The sequence below is a fragment of the Macrosteles quadrilineatus genome, unplaced genomic scaffold, assembly GCF_028750875.1.
Source record: "Macrosteles quadrilineatus isolate MER2022 unplaced genomic scaffold, UCM_ALF_1.0 Scaffold_1__1_contigs__length_201487025, whole genome shotgun sequence".
NCBI classification, from domain to species: domain Eukaryota; kingdom Metazoa; phylum Arthropoda; class Insecta; order Hemiptera; family Cicadellidae; genus Macrosteles; species Macrosteles quadrilineatus.
In genome coordinates this window covers 21,438,528-21,459,153 of record NW_026542594.1, presented here as the reverse complement: position 1 = coordinate 21,459,153, position 20,626 = coordinate 21,438,528, and the positions used below count along the sequence as shown (strand labels likewise).

At 35.7% G+C, this 20,626-nt stretch overlaps 1 protein-coding gene across 1 annotated transcript in view; it reads right to left on the bottom strand.

Moving 5' to 3' along the window:
- Positions 1-12,634, bottom strand: part of LOC128995092 (uncharacterized) — a 38,158-nt gene extending 25,524 nt beyond the window's left edge. The window contains exons 1-5 of the mRNA XM_054419986.1: positions 12,489-12,634; positions 10,203-10,333; positions 9,913-10,060; positions 7,484-7,604; positions 975-1,185 (exon numbers count right to left, since the gene is read on the bottom strand). Of these exons, the coding sequence (XP_054275961.1) occupies positions 975-1,185; positions 7,484-7,604; positions 9,913-10,060; positions 10,203-10,333; positions 12,489-12,634 (757 nt within the window). The remainder of the gene's footprint in view (positions 1-974; positions 1,186-7,483; positions 7,605-9,912; positions 10,061-10,202; positions 10,334-12,488) is intronic.
- Between the last annotated feature and the right edge of the window lie 7,992 nt (positions 12,635-20,626).

Here is a 20,626-nt window from a genome sequence, read left to right as displayed (position 1 = left end):
GTCTGACAAGATGCGTTTCTCCAATTATTAGTCATAAAAGGCAATCCTGGGGCTATCAAAATGAATTATAAGATTACTTCGTCACAAAAACCTTTTGTACTGGTGGCAATTTAGGTATTGTGGGTATTTTGGCCGGCGATTTTTGTAGAAGGCAGCCTGGGAGTGGCGAGCAACAAGTCTGTCTTATTTCATGAGTCTGCCTATAATTTTGAAACATGATACTTTTTGCCAAAGTATTATTAATGCACTTAAAGCTGTTTGAATTCTTAAGCACTGTAAAAATTAACGCCACCTAATATATTATACAGTTACAGTACTGTGTTGGAGTAGAGTAATTCATCGAGTATATTGTTGTACGTTTTGTAGACGTTGTCTATTGCAATACTGAGCACATGTTGGCTGACAATACCGATTCTGAAATGTAAATTGAAAAACTTCTAATTAGTCCATTAGTTATATAATGATGTATTGTTAAATGACGTTTCCTATTAAACGTTGAATTTTGATTATCAGCAAGTTTGTCATTTATTATTAAATTACTCTATTTTGGTTTATTATATTATTCAACAAGGAAATATATTGAATAGGTAATGTTACCTAAGTTGTCTCAAGGTTCAAACATCATACATGATTGGATTATGCTTATTTCTGTGATTCCTTCACTATCAGATCCTTAAATAAGAACTTCTTGTGTAAATAAATAGCTGTATCAGAAGTTCAAAACAAAGCAAATTATAAGAAATGCACATACAACATAAATTGACAGTTTAACACGACAGACCTATTCAAAACTAAACCTGAACTTGGTTGTTAATAAATGATCCAAGGTAAAGGAACAGCTGATCTTAGCTGTGGGCAAAGCTCCACAAGATGTCCTACTCAATTATCAATCTATCCTTCACTCATATTTCTGTTGAAATACCCCCATTGTGTCCCCATCTTAACTATTGATCTAGTAAGATAGAGTGTGGTACCATCATGAGAGTGCCAGAAGTAGGTGCCAGGATGGTCAGCCAGGTAGCGGTACCTGTAGGTCTGACCCTCCAGTATAGGACACTGTGTGACCATCGGCACTCCGTCCATCCACGGGGTGTCTCTCTGCCTGATGCCGTGCCAGTGGATGCTGGTGCTGCTTCCTGGCATCAGGTTGATCACATCTGCGATGATTGTGTCTCCTTGACACACCTGCAAAGAACAAGACTTGGTTGGAGGTTTGAAACTGAGTCAAAATGTGATACTTGAGTATCACAATTGATATCAAAATGATACTACTGCCTGAGATACCCTTGGACTGTAGGAGCTAGAGCTGGACGTTGTAGGACAAATAAATCTATTACTAAAGTACAGTAGACTTCCGATTATCCGAGGTAATTGGGACCGGAACCACCTCGGATATGGGAAAACTCGGATAATACGGAGGTTATATACAGTTATAGTAAAAATTACGTAAAACCCTTTGAAAGTTTACAAAAATGGTTAATTAGAAGAAAGAACATGTAGAACATGTAGAAGGAAGAACATGTGATAGACAAAATTAAATAGGTACCTAAGTTGGTATGAACACAGATAAGTTCTTAAAAAAAGTCTTTCATTGTCTTCTGAGCTAACCTTTTCCCTCGCTTGGATGATGCAATGCTGCGCCAACCCTGTAGAGTAAGTTTTTCGTGTGGCGTACACTCTTCCTGCTGCTCTATGAATGCAAGAGCAGCATCGATCGCCTTCAGCCCGTCGGTGTATGATATTTTGGGAGTTATCTCGTCCAAATTGTCATCGTCTTCGTTGTCCTTATCACCGGTTACCATGTCAATGATTTCCATGGCGGTAATCAACATCTGATCATCTTGATTGCACCAATCGTGAATGTCTTGGCTGTCGATTTGATTTTCAACGGGTAACTCATTGGCTTGTTCAACTAGTTCACTCACCTGCTCAAGTTCTGGCGCTTTTTTTGGTGGTCCATCTATGCCAAATAAATTCTTCCATGACTTTTGAACAGTGGTGGTTTTGACCTCATCCCACGCTGAGGCTATCCAGTACTACAAATCTTTTATTAATGTGACTTTTTTAAGGCCTCCTTAACAGTCATTCCTTAGTCTAACTTTGTAACATCTGAAGAAGCCTTCGCCGGTAGTCCCTCTTCATCGCTTCTAGAACCTGTGGTCCAGCGGTTGTATTAGCAAGGTAACATTAGGAGGTAGAATGATTGCCCTAATATCATCACTGCCCAATTCTTGGGCATCTGGGTGAGATGGCGCATTGTCCAATAGTAGAACTTTCCTGGGAAGCTAATTTTTTTTTTCAAAAACGCTTCAGTGGCAGAGGTACAAATTTGTTGAAAAACCACTCACTAAATATCGGGCTGTCCATCCACGCACTCCTTTGGTTGCAATATTTTGTTGGCAGGCAGTCGACTTTTATACTTTTAAGGGCTCTAGGATTTTTTGCCTTTCCAAGCAGCGGTCTTAGCTTCAATGAGCCAGAAGCATTAGCTGTAGCCAGTATCGTAATGCTCTCCTTTTTAAATCCAGAAGTCGTCCTCTCCGATTTTTCTACCAAAGTCTTTGAAGGCAGCATTCAAAAATTAAGGCCCGTTTCGTCAGAATTGAAAATTTTATCAGATGTCAATGCTTCCTTGAACACAATTTCTTCAATTTTAGTTTGGAATTCTGCGATTTCAGATGTGTCTGCTGATAGTTTCTCCCCACTCATATTAAGTTGCCTTATTCCATACCTCTTCTTCCATCGGTCCAGCCATCCTTCACTCGCCGTAAATTTTTTCTCTCCGTCTTTAAAGTTCTTATGATATTCATGCGCCTTAGCCTGTAGCATTGGCCCACTCACAGGACTGCCCATCCCTCGAAGCTGGGAAAACAACAAAAAAGGGCCTCAGACGTCTGCTTGTAGTTATACCCTTCTTTAAAGTCTTTCGACTAGGAACACCACCTCCATTAACACTTTTGTTAAAATATATTTTGATTTCATCACGTTTTTGTCTCCAATCACCAACTGTCACTTCCCCAACCCCTAAATCAGCAGCCACCTTTTTAAATGACTCGCCAATGTCCAAACATTTAATCGCAATAAATTTTGGTTTCAAGAGAAACTAAACCCTCTTCTGTTTCCCACTCATAGCAACAATAAAAATCAACAACAAACGATAAACAATCGGCAACAGTAAAAGTAAACAATAAACAATCAATTAAAGTGGCAAAAATAAACACACCAACACAACCATGTTTATCACGAGTACGACTAAACTCCAACATAACACCAACCGAGATAAGCGCGAGGTGGTTATGAAAATATGCGGGTTTTGAGTGTACCGATAATTCATAGAATGCTCGACCTAGCAAGAGCCAGTAAAGATCTCAGGCTCTCCTGTAGTTCTTAGAATTTATTGATTATCTGCGTATTAGTGCATTACGGATCCTCGGCTCGACCTAGCAACAGCCAGCAGTGGCGGTTCTAGAACCTTGTCAAGGGGGGGCTTCCCCCGGGAAAATTTGGAATTTTCAAAGCCATTGGGTGACTTTTTAAAGCCATTTTTAACATCTAAAACCGTGCCCAATTGTCCATAAACTCCCATTTCACCTGTTGTTTGTCATGAGCAAATAGACATTTTAAAAACTAAACTATGACGATTGCATTCATGAATTTCAAAACACACTGTAGACTACGGCCATATACTCCTAAAGGCTGTTGGGTGACTTTCTACAGCCAGTTTTAACGTCTAGAACTGTGTGCAAAACCTCCCATTTCCCCATTTATTTGTCATGATAGCCAGTACAGTACAGTAGATAAGTATACTACTCGACCTAGCAACAGCCAGTAGAGACGTCCACTGCTCGACCGCGCTTGTTAAACAATAAACAGTTGTCTTGAAGACCTTTATTTATATTTCTTATTTTTTATGACTGGCTCGGTTAACCGGGAGTTTACTGTATCACCTATTACATTGATAATAGATTACTGAGAATACCGTACCCTATTATTTTTTTAAGTATTTTTGTTCCTATTTTTTCTGAACTGTTAGAACAAGCTAGTGAAATAACACTGATCTTGTCTTTTCATTATTTAATAACAAGCTTCGCGAAATAATATAATGCTTGGTAAAAGTTTACTGAGAATCGTGTTGTCTGAACTTTAAGGACGAGTGAGTGAAACAATGCTGATCGTGTCATCCTATTAATTAATAGCGCTTTTAATTATTAGTTTACTGAGAATCATATTATTTTTGTAAGAATGGACAGGTCCTGAAATTTTAGGAAATTTTAAATCTTGTTCTACGAGACGAGATTATATTTTAGTCGAGATTTTTTCTATACAAGATTTAAAAAAAATAAAGAAATAAAAAAAACCTGCAGAAAGTCAATGCAATACCCGCAATACAGGAACGTGTTGATGTTTCATTTCCTTTGTGAAGGCGTTTTTTTTATTTAATTAATAATTCTTTACATGGAAATATAGCTTCGATGGTTCATATTTAAAAGGAATTAATTAATCTTAACAGCTGTTTCAATTAAACAAGTTGGTTCTATTCTATGATGTTCAATAGCATTAAGTTACAAGGATTACCAACAGGGTGCAGCACTATTATTTTTTTCAATTTATGACAACAGCTAATTTGCAACCAAAAGGTGAGTGAGCGTAGCGAACGAACTTCAACCTAAAGGTGAGTGAGCGTAGCGAACGAGCTCCAACATAAAGGTGAGTGAACGTAGCGAACGAACTTCAAGCAGGACGTGATTGAGCCATGCAAATACTTATGAAGTTAAACGGGGCAAAGCCCGCGGGTACAGCTAGTATATATATATATATATTTTTTTTTATTTTTTTTGACATAGCAAATGATGAGAAGTTTTGTTAGTGTAAGCAGTGTGAGACATGTTTAACTACTAAACATAGCCAAAATAAGTCACTCCAAAATCATTCTAACAATAACACAAGACTGAAAAATTTATACTTGATACTTAACTAGTAATACTGTTGTTTTGGACTTATAAATTTAATATTTTTCAAAGTTGAACAGTATATACTAACTGATATCTCCATGGTTCCTATGCTGAAGAGTTATTTTTTATGTTAGGCCTTATTAATACCTATTTTTTTACTGATGTTTTTATCAATGTTTTTAAATAAAAGATTTTACATATTTTTGTCTATTATCTATCTATATATTAATAGGCAAGCATGTTTCTTTAAAACCTTTTTTCTCAGCTCGTGTGCATCGTAGGGAAAATCTACGCATACCGTTAGAAAGCTATTTTCCTGTAGGTGTGCAGAATCCCTTTATAAATTAAAATAGGCTCAAAGATAAGCACAAAAAATTAGTTTAAAAAATTTGAAAAAATTAACATGGAATTTATGGGTTGCCATGCTGGTTACGAAATAACAACGAAATATAAACAGAAAATCAAAACAAATGGAAGAAACTCAAATCACATGTTTTATTTACAGTGTGGGGAGAAAATAGAGAAGTCTGTACATTACATATTTTTGGTCGAGTTTCGACCACTGGACGACCTCTCGTTATTATTATTGTATTTAGCCAGTCTGTCATAAATCATTAAGTATTTAAAAATGTTAAAAAAATAAGGTTAAAATGTGGAACATGCATTTCCCGTTATGTATGAGAAGGGAAATCCCGTCTCGATCTCGTCTCTAAATTTTTTGAGAAATAAAAAATCCCTTCTCGTTTTGTCTCAAACTAAAAATCCAATCTCGTCCATCCTTATATTTTTGGAACATTGTCTGAACTGTAAGTATGAATGAGTGCAATAACACTGACTGTGTCATCCCATTAATTAATAGTGAGCGATTGATTTTAGTTTACTGAAAATCATATTAGTTTTGTAATGTTGTCTGAACAGTTGTTAGGACGAGCAAGTGTAATAACGCTGACAGTGTCATCCTATTAATAAATAGTGGGCCTTATGAAATAGTTTATTATATAATGGACGAGCCATTTTATATAAGACTATTATTTAGTACCTATAAATCATTGTAGTAATAGTCCAAACCACGTACGGTTTTATAATACCCCCGCCGCAGCAAACCTGCAGACTAAGCGAATTTCCATTAACCTAAATGGATTTACACTAAAATGCCTTCATAAAAATACCACATTTATTTCCTATTTAAATAGAATAAGTTTAATAAGTACTTAGGTTTGCTGCAACAGGGAGGGTAAAAAAGATTTTTTTTACAAATAGTTTAGTAAGAAATAAAAGTATTTTCCAAAATCAATCAAAATATGTTCCTAAACAAGCAAACTACAACAGCTGACTTATTCTTCATAAGAATAACATGGGAATTTTAAAATTACAATTTTTTTGAATTTTCTCCGTAACAATTAGGAGCATAATAACGCTTCAATATACTAAAATATTTGTTTTTTTAAGCTCTACAAAATGGTTTAAAAAGAAATTGTGAAATTTTGTGTTTTTAGGGTCAAAAAGTGGAAAAACCTATTTTTACCCCATAAAACCCCCCATAAACCCCCGTTCCCATAGTCCGATCATGCTGGTTCGCGAACTCGTTCAAGTTTATCCTGCCTTACACCTTTAAACCAAATTTTATCAAAATCGGACAAAAATTACTCAAGTTATCGTGCGGATGGACACACATATATATATATATATATATATATATCTCTATATATAGATATATAAAAATTTGAACGAATGGTGTTTTTGGCCTCTGGGGACATCAAAATGAAAAAGTAAATCGGTCCCGGGCTTAGGTCTTACCATGAGACCTACGGTAATAGCTACTTCCCTATAGCGAAATTCGCTAAAATTAATGTAAATAAATTATTAAGAATCCGTTTGCAGTAAATAACAATATGTTGTAGAAAAAGATAACTTCATGATAAAAATTTATCAACGGTCTCCTGCAGTTCATTATTTTACTGTATTCTATATTATTCCCCATGACAAATAGATCAAGGTGTAATATGATTGTAAAAAGGAAGTAAATTAACAAACGACAACCCTGTGATAGTGAGAGAACGACTGGGCGAAACACACTGGAAGGGGAAGTAATAGGTGACAAAAATAATAGTATTATTTCACTTATTACCGAAAAGCTATGGAAAATTACTGACACTATTACAGCAAAGTAACGGTATTTCCCAGTATAGTAACTGATGAAAGAGTGATTTCTAGTTGTTCAGTTTGTTAGATCTACAGAGTAAATACATTTTTTTAAGTTTTTTGGTCAATAATGTAATATTTTATACTATTATGTGGAATGCGTTGGCACAATAATTGAGATATAGTAGTGAAGTAGTTTTTTTTTTAACTTTGGTAGAATTTTCTAGAATATCCTGAACTCTTGTTTTGAAGGTTTTGGCAAGTTTTTTTATAGGGAAGTACCTATTACTGTAGGTCTAGTGGTAAGACCTTGACCCGGGACCGGGACCTAGATAGATAGATCCACCTTTACCAGATTTGTAGCAAGACAGTAGGCCTACAGTATGTACCTGTATAGAAGGCGCTGGTAGTCTCCTGTTAACAGTAAGGATTGCTCTCTCAAAGCCATCAGCAGTCACACACTGTGGCTTGAAACAGTCTGCTTTGACAGAGGGGCAACTGCCACAAGCCCTGGCAACACACATGTTGTTACATGAGCAATGCCATGCTAGGAATAGGTACTGTTGTTGTAATTCTGTGTACACAAACATAGCTACAAAATTTAGCTTATAAATAAAATAAAATTGTATATTAAAGTGTTTTGTACAGTGAATAGTTACAGAAAATTAAAAGAGAAAAAACTAAATTAAAAATATTTTCATGTTATTCTTATGGAGAATGAGTAAACTGTTATAGTTTGCTCATTGTTTGATAGATAGGGTAGGCTATATTTTGAACAAATCCAGTATAAGCTATATTCACATTTTACTAAAATCCCCATTTTATTACCTTACCTGCAGCAGCAAACCTAAGTACCTCTTAAGCCTAATGCAGTTTAAATAGAGATTAAATCGCTATTTAATTAGCCTACCTTACTGTAAGTCTGCAGATGTGCTGTGGCAAAGGTATTAAATTATTTTTAATTTATTTTTATTGTTTATGAGTGCATTTTACTCTATGTTTGTTGAACCAATAGACACGTACAGTAATAGTTTATAAAAATAACAAAGGCCAAGTTAATTCTTCTGAAATAATATAAAAATCAAAATTTAGACATAGGCATACCCTGCAAACATTTTATGTCTTCAGCTGATCACGATAGTGTTAAACGATTAAAGTTAGACACCTGGACCAGTGCTAAAATTGCAAATTTTAATAGGCAGGGTTTAATTCAGGCAAAATTAATAAATGCAACACGACAATTCTCTGTAACCAGCAGGTTACAGTTAAAATAAGTAGTCTATTTAAAATCCATAAATAAACTTTTTCATAAACTTTTTTCTCTTGTTAAATATGACTGTGGTTAAACGTTCAATTGATGGATGCAATTAAATGGAAACATTTAACCCATTGTAAAGAAAGTTAGTCAGCATCACTGAATCATTGAAAGCAATCTTTATGTCTACACACAGCAAATGTGCAGACTAAGCGAATTTCCATTTACTTGGTGAGATTTTCAAAAGGCTCCTATTACATAAACTAATTTGCTAAATCACATCAAACTATTTCCATAAATAAGCCAACTACAACAATTTATTATTATTTATTCTTCATAAGAACGACATGAGAATTTTAAATGTACAGTTATTTTTATTTTCTCTGTAACTGTTAGACAGGTAGCAAAGCTTCAAGGGCTTAGAAAAAAGTTTCATTTTCATTTTTTTTTTTTTTTTTTGAGGGTCAAAAATGGGAAAACCCTATTTTTACCCGATTCCCATAATCTGATCATTTAGCCTATTTCATTCTCATTCGAATAAATGTAAGTTATCTTGTTTGTACCAAATTTCATCAAATTATTATGACTTTGACTCAAGGTATCATGCTAAGATAGATGGATATATAAGGCCTATATATATGTGTGTGTGGGACAAGGTTAGGGCAACCGGGTCGCCGCAGGCAGGGGGCCGCCTGGGAAGCAGTGCCACGGCAAAAGTAGTACAAAAAAAAAAAAAAAAATTACATGTACCGGTACATAAGGTAGAGGTGTGCAAGTATCTCGATTTTTTAGTCAAGCTGAGCCTAGCTTACAAGCTTGAAGGATCAAGCACCAAGGCAGAAGATCAAGCTTGAGCCGAGCCTTTACACTCGCAATGTTTATGTCTGTGAAGATCACTCATTTGCCGCGATTGACAGCAATACAGTTTCTATGACCGTGGAAGACAACGATCAGGTTTCCGAGACCGTGGGGGATGATCAAGATTTGGCCGCAATTGCGGAGGAAGTAGATTTTATTTCGTTACCTCAGGATTTTGCCGCAAACTCGGAAGGCAATGATGATGTTTCCATGATCATGGGAGATATTTAGGATTTTACCACATTCCTAATGTGGAAGACCAACATTGATTTGATGATGATGTCTGTACGACCACAGTAGATAATCTTGATTTTACCACGATTGCGGATGATGTCCATCATGACCATGGGATAGTCTAGATTTTGCCGCGGTTGTGAAGGACAATAACTATATTTCCGTTACCAACGGAGATAATCATGTTTCTGTCCCGATTGCAGGGGACGATGGCTACCGGTACCTATTTTTATTGAACCACTTTACCTTGGCAGGACATTTAAAAATATACTATCTATTCTTAATTATTGAACTTTACAAAAAAGCACAGTCAAAGTTATCATTTTATTTTTAGAAAAAGTCAAGTTTTGGTTGTCCTTAGAGTATTTCACATTATATTTTCTTTTCTTTTCAAAAGAATAAGGTCAGGTTTTTATTTTCATTTCAAAATTCATAATGCAGTTTTGAGTTAATTTCATTGACATGACATACCCGCCCAGGACAGTGTAGGGCTCCAGATGAAACTTGTAGTAGCAGATACGAGGAGGTTCTCCCAGCTTGCACCTCCTAGCACACAGGTGAGGGTCCTCATGGTCTATGTTGTCGTACTTCCCACTGTCAATGTCATTGGGCTGAAGCTCTGCAAACAGGAGATATGTACAGTTCTCCAAAAAAACGTATCCTTATATTTTTTAGAATAAACAAAAAGCTGTAAGGGTCAAAATTACCAGAAAAAAATAATCATAAATAAGATTTTCATTGATGATTGGCGGGTTATATACCTGAGCCACCTGGACATATATCTGGAACTGTATCCACCAGACCAGATGCTGTCCAGACATATGGTGTCTCATAAGTCTGAAACAGTATGCACCAGACCAGATTCTCTCCAAACAAATGGTGTCTCATAAGTCTGAAACAGTATGCACCAGACCAGATTCTCTCCAAACAAATGGTGTCTCATAAGTCTGAAACAGTATGCGCCAGACCAGATGCTCTCCAGACACATGGTGTCTCATAAGTTGAAACAGTATGCACCAGACCAGATGCTCTCCAGACACATGGTGTCTCATGACTTCATTTTTTATGTTAGCTTTCGGATTACGTTGAATATATAAATTGTTGTAAATACAGGGTGACACATAGGAACCAGACGGTTTTTAATAGCTGTTCCATTGTTGTCGAACGATTGAGGTTATATATGTCATTACCATCAGTGAGGCATGCCATTTTTGTTTAAAACACGTTATAACTGCCACCTTGATATTCAGCCTCTTCACTGTATTGCCAAACTTTATTTTATGTAGAATTTCACTAATATTGTTTCTATTTACTTTTATGGGTTAATATATGATGTTTTGAATCATAATTATTATATTAAGGGGTGGGGGTAGTTTTTGACCGATCGGTTCGGCAGCAATACAACCATTCTATTGCTTTGTGCAGTTGGCAATACCACACTTTCCCACCTAAACTCACCACAGCCGTATAGATTGTGCCCTTTTGCTGCCCCCCCCCCCACCCAATAAGCCTTACTTAAGCAAGAACTGTTTTATGAACATTCACAAGTAGACTAAAGACACAGGAACACAAGAAGGTACCGGTAACTGTAACGTCATTGTTTTAAATGTTTTGAATCTAAGTAATACGTTTTTATTATTTTACAAATGTATTCTTTTCAGCAGTATACTTTCAGAAACGAAAAAAATATTTAAAAAATGTTTAGTTTTTGTTTATCAATTAATGTACAGAGACAATAAATAAGATTGTTCTGTAAATACTTTTTTATTTCAAACCCAGCAACAACTTTAGAATAATTTTTTTTTTTTGTTATGAACATAAAAAATAATACAAGCTATCTATCAGTATTCTTAGTAATGATATTACAGTGATACATAAAGTAAAACAAATTGTAAAACATTTTTTATTTTATTATTTTACACGAAATTGCCATTTTTCAATCGTAAGTAATGCTGAAACCATCTAAAACAACCACGCCGACCCGATAGGGTCATCACATTTTGAACATGTTGACGTTTTTGTTTGGACCATATGTAGAATCATTAGAAACTTCAATCAACACTATCTAGTAGGAACGGGTTATACTCTGCTGTTGTAGTATGCTTGATCGCCGCTAGATGTCAGTGAGGGCCATCTATCGGCCTAAAAGTGAAACCTTGCATTCCTGAGGTGTCGACCTGATCGGACCGGCGTGGCAGTTAACGTGTTAAATGGCTCAGTGGACCGTAGACCATTGCGTTTTCGCATACAATACTTTTGTCCAAAATGGTGAATTCGTCGTCACAATCCAGTGGGAACTTCGTAGACATTTTATTTTCGAATGCCATGGAACAGTTCCAATCCAAAATACATTAAAGATGGGTTTCAGGATTCCGAACAACTGGGAATATAACAAGAAGGAAACCACCAGGCCTTGTTAGAACTTCTTGAACACCCAAAAACATCACCAGAGTGAGAGCAGTATTGATAAGGATTTCAAGCAGGTCTGTGCAAAAACATGTTCAAGAGCTCAACATGAACCGCGAATCGTTTAGGAGAATTCTTCGGAAAGATCTCAAGTTTCATCCTTAAAATAGGAAGGTATGGGGGTTTAGTGAGTGGGAGAAAATTTCGCGCCGTTCCGGCCAAACCTCGCATGCGGGGTTGGTTCGGCAGATTGGCCACAACCTAAACCCCAACTCTCTTTTGTTAGCTGCGGAGAGCTACCTTCTGCCACTGGGTGTTGGTCCACCTACAGAACCAAGTGAGGGGGGCCCTAGACTAAGGTGTAATGCGATCCGTGCCAAGAGTCTTGTGGCACTGGGGGTCTAATATTCAGTGTCTTAACGGAGCCTTCTGGGAACCAGGGGTAACCCAGTCGTACACAGTGCCGGATTTACCACTAGGCCGATTAGGCCGCGGCCTAGGGCCGCAAGCAAAAGGGGGCCGCAGAGGATTGAGAAAAACATTTTTTTAGATTAAAAAAATATTTTAAACCACCAGTTTGCCGCGATCACAGGTGACCATAATGATGTCTCAGCGAACCGAGAGACCGTAACGATGTTCACGGTTTTGCCACGGCCGCGGGTGCCGGTGATGATGTACCATCGTAGTATATTTTTAATATAGTTCGATGTGATGTACCCGTGATTGCCGCCCCCGGGAGACGTTCACGATTTAGCCACGGCTGCGGGTGCCAGTGATGATGTACCATCGTAGTATATTTTTAATATACTTTGATGTGATGTACGTGGCTGTGGATGTACCCGTCATTGCGGCCCCAGGAGACATTCACGATTTAGCCGCGGCTGCGGGTGCCGGTGATGATGTACCATCGAAGTATATTTTTAATATACTTTGATGTGATGTACCCGTGATTGCGGCCCCGGGAAATGTTCACGATTTAGCCGTGGCCGCGTGTGCCGGAGATGATGTACCATCGTAGTATATTTTTAATATACTTCGATGTGATGTACCCGTGATTGCCGCCCCCGGGAGATGATAACGATTTCGCTAAAGATGTCCTGTTGATGGCTTCCCGAGGGGAATGTTTACGATTTTGGCAAGGCCGCGGGTGACAATGATAAAGTTGCTTATAATTGCAGTCCACGGGAGATGTTTTAAACACAACTTTGCCGCGATCGCAAGTGTCGAGGATGATGTCCCCATGATTGCTGCTTCGTGGGAGATGTTTACGATTTTGTCACGGTCGCGAGTGTCAATGATGATGCCCCCGTGATTGCGGCCCGCGGGAGATGTTCACGATTTTACTGCGGTCGCGGGTGACGGTGATGATGTCTTCAAGGTCACAGCTCACGAAATATGCCACGGTCGTGAGTGTTGAGGATGATGTCTCTTTGTTGCAGTCCGCGGGGGTGTTAAAGATTTTGCCGTGGTTACGGATACCTGATGGCTTTGACTTAGTTTAGGAGAAATGTCCACGATTTCATCCACAATCACGGGTGTCAATGATGAGGGGACGCGGAAAGGTCGCCCCCGGAAACATCACCCCCCTACGTCATAATGACGTCAGAGACCGGGGGGGTGATGTTTCCGGCCGCGGACACTCAATTTCAGTTGCAGCATGCACTCGTCGATAAGACGAGTTATTTTTGAGTTTGAGTATTAATTAGATAATTATATTCACTTATCATATACAATTACCAGATTTTCTAATTACAATAATTGATGTTAACCGGATACGTTAACCCCGATCGTTTTCAAAATGCACACCCCGGAAAGGTCCCCCCCTGCCATGATCACCCCCGGTATACCTGCTGTAGGGCTTGGGCTCGTGACTCGAGCCAGCTATTGTTCACAAGGGTAGAGACTGTCCCATATTACCACCGTTCGACTGAACTCGCAAGAATGGGAAGGATTTGGCATTATTACGCAAATGTTGTGGATATTAAGATAAATACAAATTAACACTTTGATATTGTGCTTTCTCTACACCTTTTCCACATTTATTTGAGAAGTTATTAATTGTATTTGAGATTAATTACTTGTATTTGAGAAAATATCAAATGTAAATGAGATTAGTCAGTTGAATTTGATCAAACAACAAATGTAGTTGAGAATAATCAATTGTATTTGAGAAAAATGATCAATTTCATTTCAGAAAAGGTGATTTGAATTTGAGAAGTTGTCAATTGTATTTGAGAAAATTATCCAAATTAAAATCAGCTGTGCTTTGTTAATTGCTATGGTTACTACAATGTTATTTGTTTACTTGCAGTGTCAGGTTTTGTTGTTGTGTTGGAAGACTTAAATGATACTTTTTTAATACTTTTCGATAATGCAAATAACCTTTTCTTAATTTGAAATGAAAGTGACCAACTGACATTTTCTGAAGTACAAGTGTAGTGTAAATTAGTTAAATATTAGATATGGAGCTCAAAAACAACTGTGGTATTTGCCAATCCAGCATGTTGAGAAAACCCGTAATAAGAATTTTGCCCTGTAGACATTTGCTACATCAGATTTGTTTGGAAAACCAGCGTGAATTGCAGGTGTTCAATGCAGAACAATGTCCTATTTGCCGTCAAGATATTGATATGGTGGAACACATAGTTAGAAAATTATACCAAAAACATTCAAACCAAGACCGGCTAAGAATTGTCTCAACTGCCAACAGAGGTGAAGATTGGGTAGCGTTAAGCTCTCAATTAAATGTCCCCTACAAAACAGCATACCGGTGGGTCAGGTCGGGAGATGATGCACCTCTACCCAAGGGGGGAAAGAAGCCGAAAGTGTTATTAGATGAAGAAATAGATGAAATTGAAACCTGGATAAAGAACGATTGTGGTCTTACATTAAAACAATTTCAAAGTAAGGTTTTGAATTATTTTCAAAAAATTGTTTCCATTGCAACAATTGGAAACTACCTTGAAGGTAGGGTAATGACTTTTAAGCAGGTCCATAAAGAACCGGTTACAATGAACTCAATCCACAACAAGGCTAGACGAGCCGACTATGTTCGTACTTTAAACGAACTTATTCAACAAGGGAAGCAAATTGTTTGGATCGATGAGACCAATTTCAATATGTTCTGTAGACGCAAAAGAGGACGAGCTAAAGCTGGAAACAGAGCAGTTCAAAAGCTACCAGCAAGCAAAGGACCTAATGTCCATTTAATTTGTGCGATTTCGGCTGCAGGCTTATTAGCTATGGATCGAAGAAGAGGGTCATTCACTAACGAATCAGCAAATGAATGGGTTGAAGAAACCTTAATGCAAAGATGGCAAGATATTGGCAATCGGCTTGAGGACCTGGTAGTTGTTGTCGACAATGCTCCGTGCCACAGCCGGCTAGAAGCAGTTCATGACGGGACTCCAGCAACGCTACTGCGGTTAGCTCCTTACTCACCAATGCTGAATCCCGTGGAAACCATATGGTCGAAGGTGAAGGCTTTCGTAAAAGCAAACCTGAGAGTTCCACAAGTTCAACCACCCGGTGTTGGAGAGCAAAGGCTCGCCTACTTAAAGAATGTGATTGATCAAGCAAAAAACACTATTGTTGACGGTGATTGTACACTAGCTGTTCAACACACTACGACCTTTCATCCTGCAGCCTTAGCAATGGAAGACATGGAAGTAGGGAAGTAAAAAGGTTGGGAGGTTTCTTAAATTGATTTAAAAGAAGATTTGCAGAGTTTAAATTGAGCCTCCGTTTTATGGCTTGTTTGTAGTGACCTTATTAATAGTGACCATTTTTAATAGTGACCTTTTTTAATAGTGACCTTTTTTAATAGTGACCTTTTTTAATAGTGACCTTTTTTAATAGTGACCTTTTTTAATTGTGACCTTTCCTCAGTGCGTACTAATTTATACTTAAAGTATACCTACATAATTTAGGGTGTATAAATTGTCAATGCATGCGTACTGTAAATACCTACTGTGATATGACGAATTATAAGAACTATTTATTTATGTTAATGTACAGAGAGTATTTATAATGTTGAGGATGTGTTATGTTGAATTTTTGTTTCTCACTATCATAAGTTCTCAAATTAATACATTTAACAATTTTTTTTTAATATTTGAGTTTTTCCTAAGTAAGCCTAAATAAATATTTTAAAAAAATAATTTTTTTTTAGAAATTATTGTAATATTAAACAGTTATTGGGTTTATCAAATTAAAGCTGCTTATCTCACGAGGAATGTGAAAGAGTATTATTATATGTATTTTTTAGAAAAATGCAGGTATTCAAAAGGTACAAAATATTCCAAAGAAATCGCCCCTATTTTGAAAAGTATTTAATACAGGAGAGCTTTGAATTTATCTATAATATGACATGCCTTGTTTTTATTTATTATTGTGAGATTCAAACCTTTGATATGATATATTCTGTATTCAAAAATCAATAAATAGCCTATATTAATGATATTGCTTGGGGTTGGTTTATGTGGAAAAAACCATTTAATCATTGTATGACAAACAGTCACTGTCCAATATCTGGAATCCTTTAGAATGCATGACCTTGCAAGATTCGTCCCCGTAGCCTATAATCATTGCCTTATAATACCAGAAAATGGTTAATTTCATATCACAATAATTGTTTTTAGTGCTTTTAGTGAATTTCCCTATAGGGAAGTAGTTATTACTGTGGGTCTCATGGTAAGACCTAGGCCCGGGACCAATTTACTTTTTCATTTTGTCCCCAATGTTTTTCTAGCATTGTACTTATTGAGAATATATTGTAAAATGTTGTATTTGGCTTGTTCATGGATATATTTTGACCAAACATGGCAGATTTTTTTAATTTTTTACTAAGCTATTAATATTTTAATTTAAAAAAAACACACTTTATTAGTTTCCCTGTAGCAGTAAACCTAGGTACTCGTTAAACACAAATGTTAATTTATTAGATTAATTGAAAATCAAACCAGGCAAATGGAAATTTGCATAGTAGGCAGGTTTGATGCAGCGAGGGTATTAATATTACATTTTATTATTTTAATATTGTAGAAATTGGCAACTTCTTCAATTGTATTTAGGAAAAATATCCATGTAAAAATCAGCTGAATTTTGAGTTTCTCATTATCAAATCACAAGTTCTCAAATACATTTAACAATTTCTTAAATAGAATTCACTGCTCTCAAATTCATTTGATGTCTTCTCAAATACAACTGACTGTTCTCAAATTTAATTTATGTTTTCTCAAATACATTTAACTAATCTCAAATACAATTGATATGTTCTCAATTAAACATAACTGTTTCTCAAATAAAACTGGAAAAGGTGTAGACATTTCCCCTTAATTTTATACATCAAATGATGTGTAAATTACATATAGTTTTTTTTTTCCGTCAACGCATGAAATGTATTTGAAACACGTGGAAATGAAATAAAATGTTTATAGTAAAAGTAAAAATTAAGTAAGGAATCAACTCGTATTAATATGAGCATGCTTCAACCACTCAACATCATAATACAGTACACACTTGACAAACATATTTTCACATTTCCTAATTCTTAAATTGTAAACATTGAGCAATAAATTATGTATAAATAATTGTCTGGATTTTATACTAAAATAAATGCATCGAGAATATTCCTGACTTGATATTGGCGAAGGACTCTTTCCCGTAAAAAGAATTTAGAAAGTAAAAATTGGTTAGTTTCTTCGGCAATAAACAGGAAAAAGCTCACAATGTTTACGTTTGCGTTGATAGAGAAGTAAGCAACCGTGTCACATTCCCTTTATTTCATGATTTCACACTGCTGATATTAAATAACTAAATTGACATTGAAGTAGTACAGTTATTCCATGAACGGTCGCCCATTGTTTTGAAAATTACACATTTAAATCTACCTGTAGTTCGCAGAATATTCATACGTATTTAACTTAAAAGTTTGCAAGAGAACATAATCCTAAGTATAGTATCCACTATTCTCAGAGTATTGATTTATGGAATTCGTCTGTAATTTGCAGACTATTAATTCGTAGAGTACAACTGTATTTATAGCGGGAAGTATTTTTTTGTAAAATAGCTTAGACTTCCCCACTTCAGGTGTCCCTCCCAAAAATACCTGAGCCAAATACGTTTGATAACATAGTTAAGGAAAAGTTTAGTTAGTTATTTTCTAAAGCCAGTTTCAACTTTTTACCATAATTCGTACATTAACATAATTCATAATTATCAGTGTTATCTAGCCTATGTACTTAATTAATTTGGAAGGGGTTGATTTGTGAACAGAACGCCTCATAGAGTTTTAAACAGATTTTGAAAATGTTAATGTAATTTGTATAAAGTATACTGTGAAGTTGCACTAACAATAAAATCAGCTCAAAATATGGTAGGGGATTCTCCCCAGTGTTTTCCAGAGACCTGCTACAACGTTTCACATTTTTATAGCCCTCAAAATTTTGGTATATCGATATAGACTACACACATTCTACAAACATGACATAACTTTCATGGCATAAACTTATAGGCCTACTTACACAGATTTGATTTCAGACAAATCTTGATTTTACTCAAGGGTAGAAGTATTAGAGATGTATAGTTCAAATCTACAGATTTCCTGAATACGAAGATCCGTTACGGTAGGAAAAAACAACATTTAAAACTGAAACAGTATGCGGGCAAACACCGACGATCAATATTTAAGTAACTACTTGTAACATAAAAACGTCAATGACAGTTTGAAACCAGCTGTTAGTTAAAACAGCACTGAAACGATTTTAAATTATTAGCGTCGGCTGCTAGACTAAAAAAATTAAACATAAAAAATGAAATCATGGCATTGACATTCCCTTCCTTTGAAATTTATATTTTATTTCAACACAAAAATCACAAAAATCGCGAAAGTGGTTGATTCAGAATTTTGAAATGAAAAAAAAAACTCTGTCACGTTTAAAAATATAATATATCACAATCAATTGCACGCTCTAGTGGAAATCGATGAAACCCACCCATGTGAATTCTTGCTTATCCCTTTACTTTTCCACTCTTTGCGTTTTTGTACATGCCAATTCAAGTCTTAAAACATTACATTTAAAACAATTGTATTAAATCTTCCATAAATTACAAGAAACAGTGACTCATTCATTTTCCCCGATTCCGCATATTTGTGCGCAATCTTGGCGACTTATGTTCAGTCTCCAGCATTTTGGAGGTGTTCGCAATTCAGACACACCCATTCCCATAGTCAGATTATGCTGGTTCACGAAATCGTTCTAATAAACTTAGGCTTACACATTTGTAACAAATCTCATCAAACTCGCAGCGTTGTTGCCCGAGTTACCACGCTCACGGTCACATATACAGAGTGTATTTATAAAGTCCCGCATGGGCTTAATATTTTCAAAACGGCAATAGATAAATCAATAAGATTTGGTACATAAACACCACACCTAAAAACAACGTTTTAAAGACTGTCAGTTTTCTGTCATATAATGGAGACATCCCGCAAGGAGTCAGAAGGAAATCTTAAATAAGAGCATAGGTTGAAATTTACAGATAACCGTAGGCATATTCTACAACTTAGTAAAACGTTATTTTTTGTATTTCATTTTTCATTTAGGACACAAATGATTTTTCTTTTTGCTTTCTTTATTTGTTGTGCTCTTGGTCTTTAATGTTTACCAGGTTTTTAATGATTTGTTTGATACCAAAAACAATTTAAGAAAATATATTTAATTATTTACTTACATTATTTTTTACGTAGTTAAAATGAATAAGTATTTGATTTGATAATTTGAAATATTATCAACATATTTTTCAACCTTTTCCCATATAAGAAGGCGTCCAAACACTACCAAATAGGTAAAGGTACTACAGTAGCAAAATGTGTATTTATAAAAAGAAATAAAAATAAGAATACGAAACGAAACACGCAAATTTAAAGTGCGTTGACACAAAAAACCTTCGCTATTTATCTTTATGTTTTTTTCTTTTTTTTGTGCTCTTGATTTTGATTTTTATATATTTTATTGTTTTAAATTATATTGTAAATGAAGTTTGTACTGTATAAATTCCTTGACACTTTGTAGAATATTAAATTTTTATTCAGTTATATTTTTGTATTTTCTTTCCATAATTAAAATGTATAGGCCTAATAGACGATTTAGTACTCATTGTGTGTATTTATTTCTCAATTTAAGTACCTGTCTTCCAAACTTTGTTATAAAATCCTAAATTTGTTTTAGCGAATTTCCCCTATAGGGAATAAGCTATTACCGTAGTACTCATGGTAAGACCTGAACCCGGGACCGATTTACTTTTTCGTTTTGAAGTCCCTAGATGCCAAAAACACCATCCGTTCAAATTAATAAATTTGATGAAATTTGGTAAGTACAAGCGTGTAAACCTACGTTTATTCGAACGAGTTCGCGAACCAGCATGATCGAACCAAGGAAACGGGGGTTTATGGGGGGTTTTATGGGGTAAAAATTGGTTTTTCCCATTTTTGACAATAAAAACTTAAAATTTAGCAATTTCTTTATAACCCATTTTGTAGAGCTTAAAAAACAAATAATTTAGTATATTGAAGCATTAATTATGTGCCTAATGGTTACGGAGAAAATTCCAAAAATCTGTAAATTTATAATATCCATGTTATACTTAGAATAAGTAAACTGTTGCAGTTGGCTTGTTTATATACATATTTTAATCATATTTGGAAAATGCATTCATTTCATACTAAACTATTATCATTTTACAAAAAAAAAAAACACCTTTTTACCCTCCCTGTTGC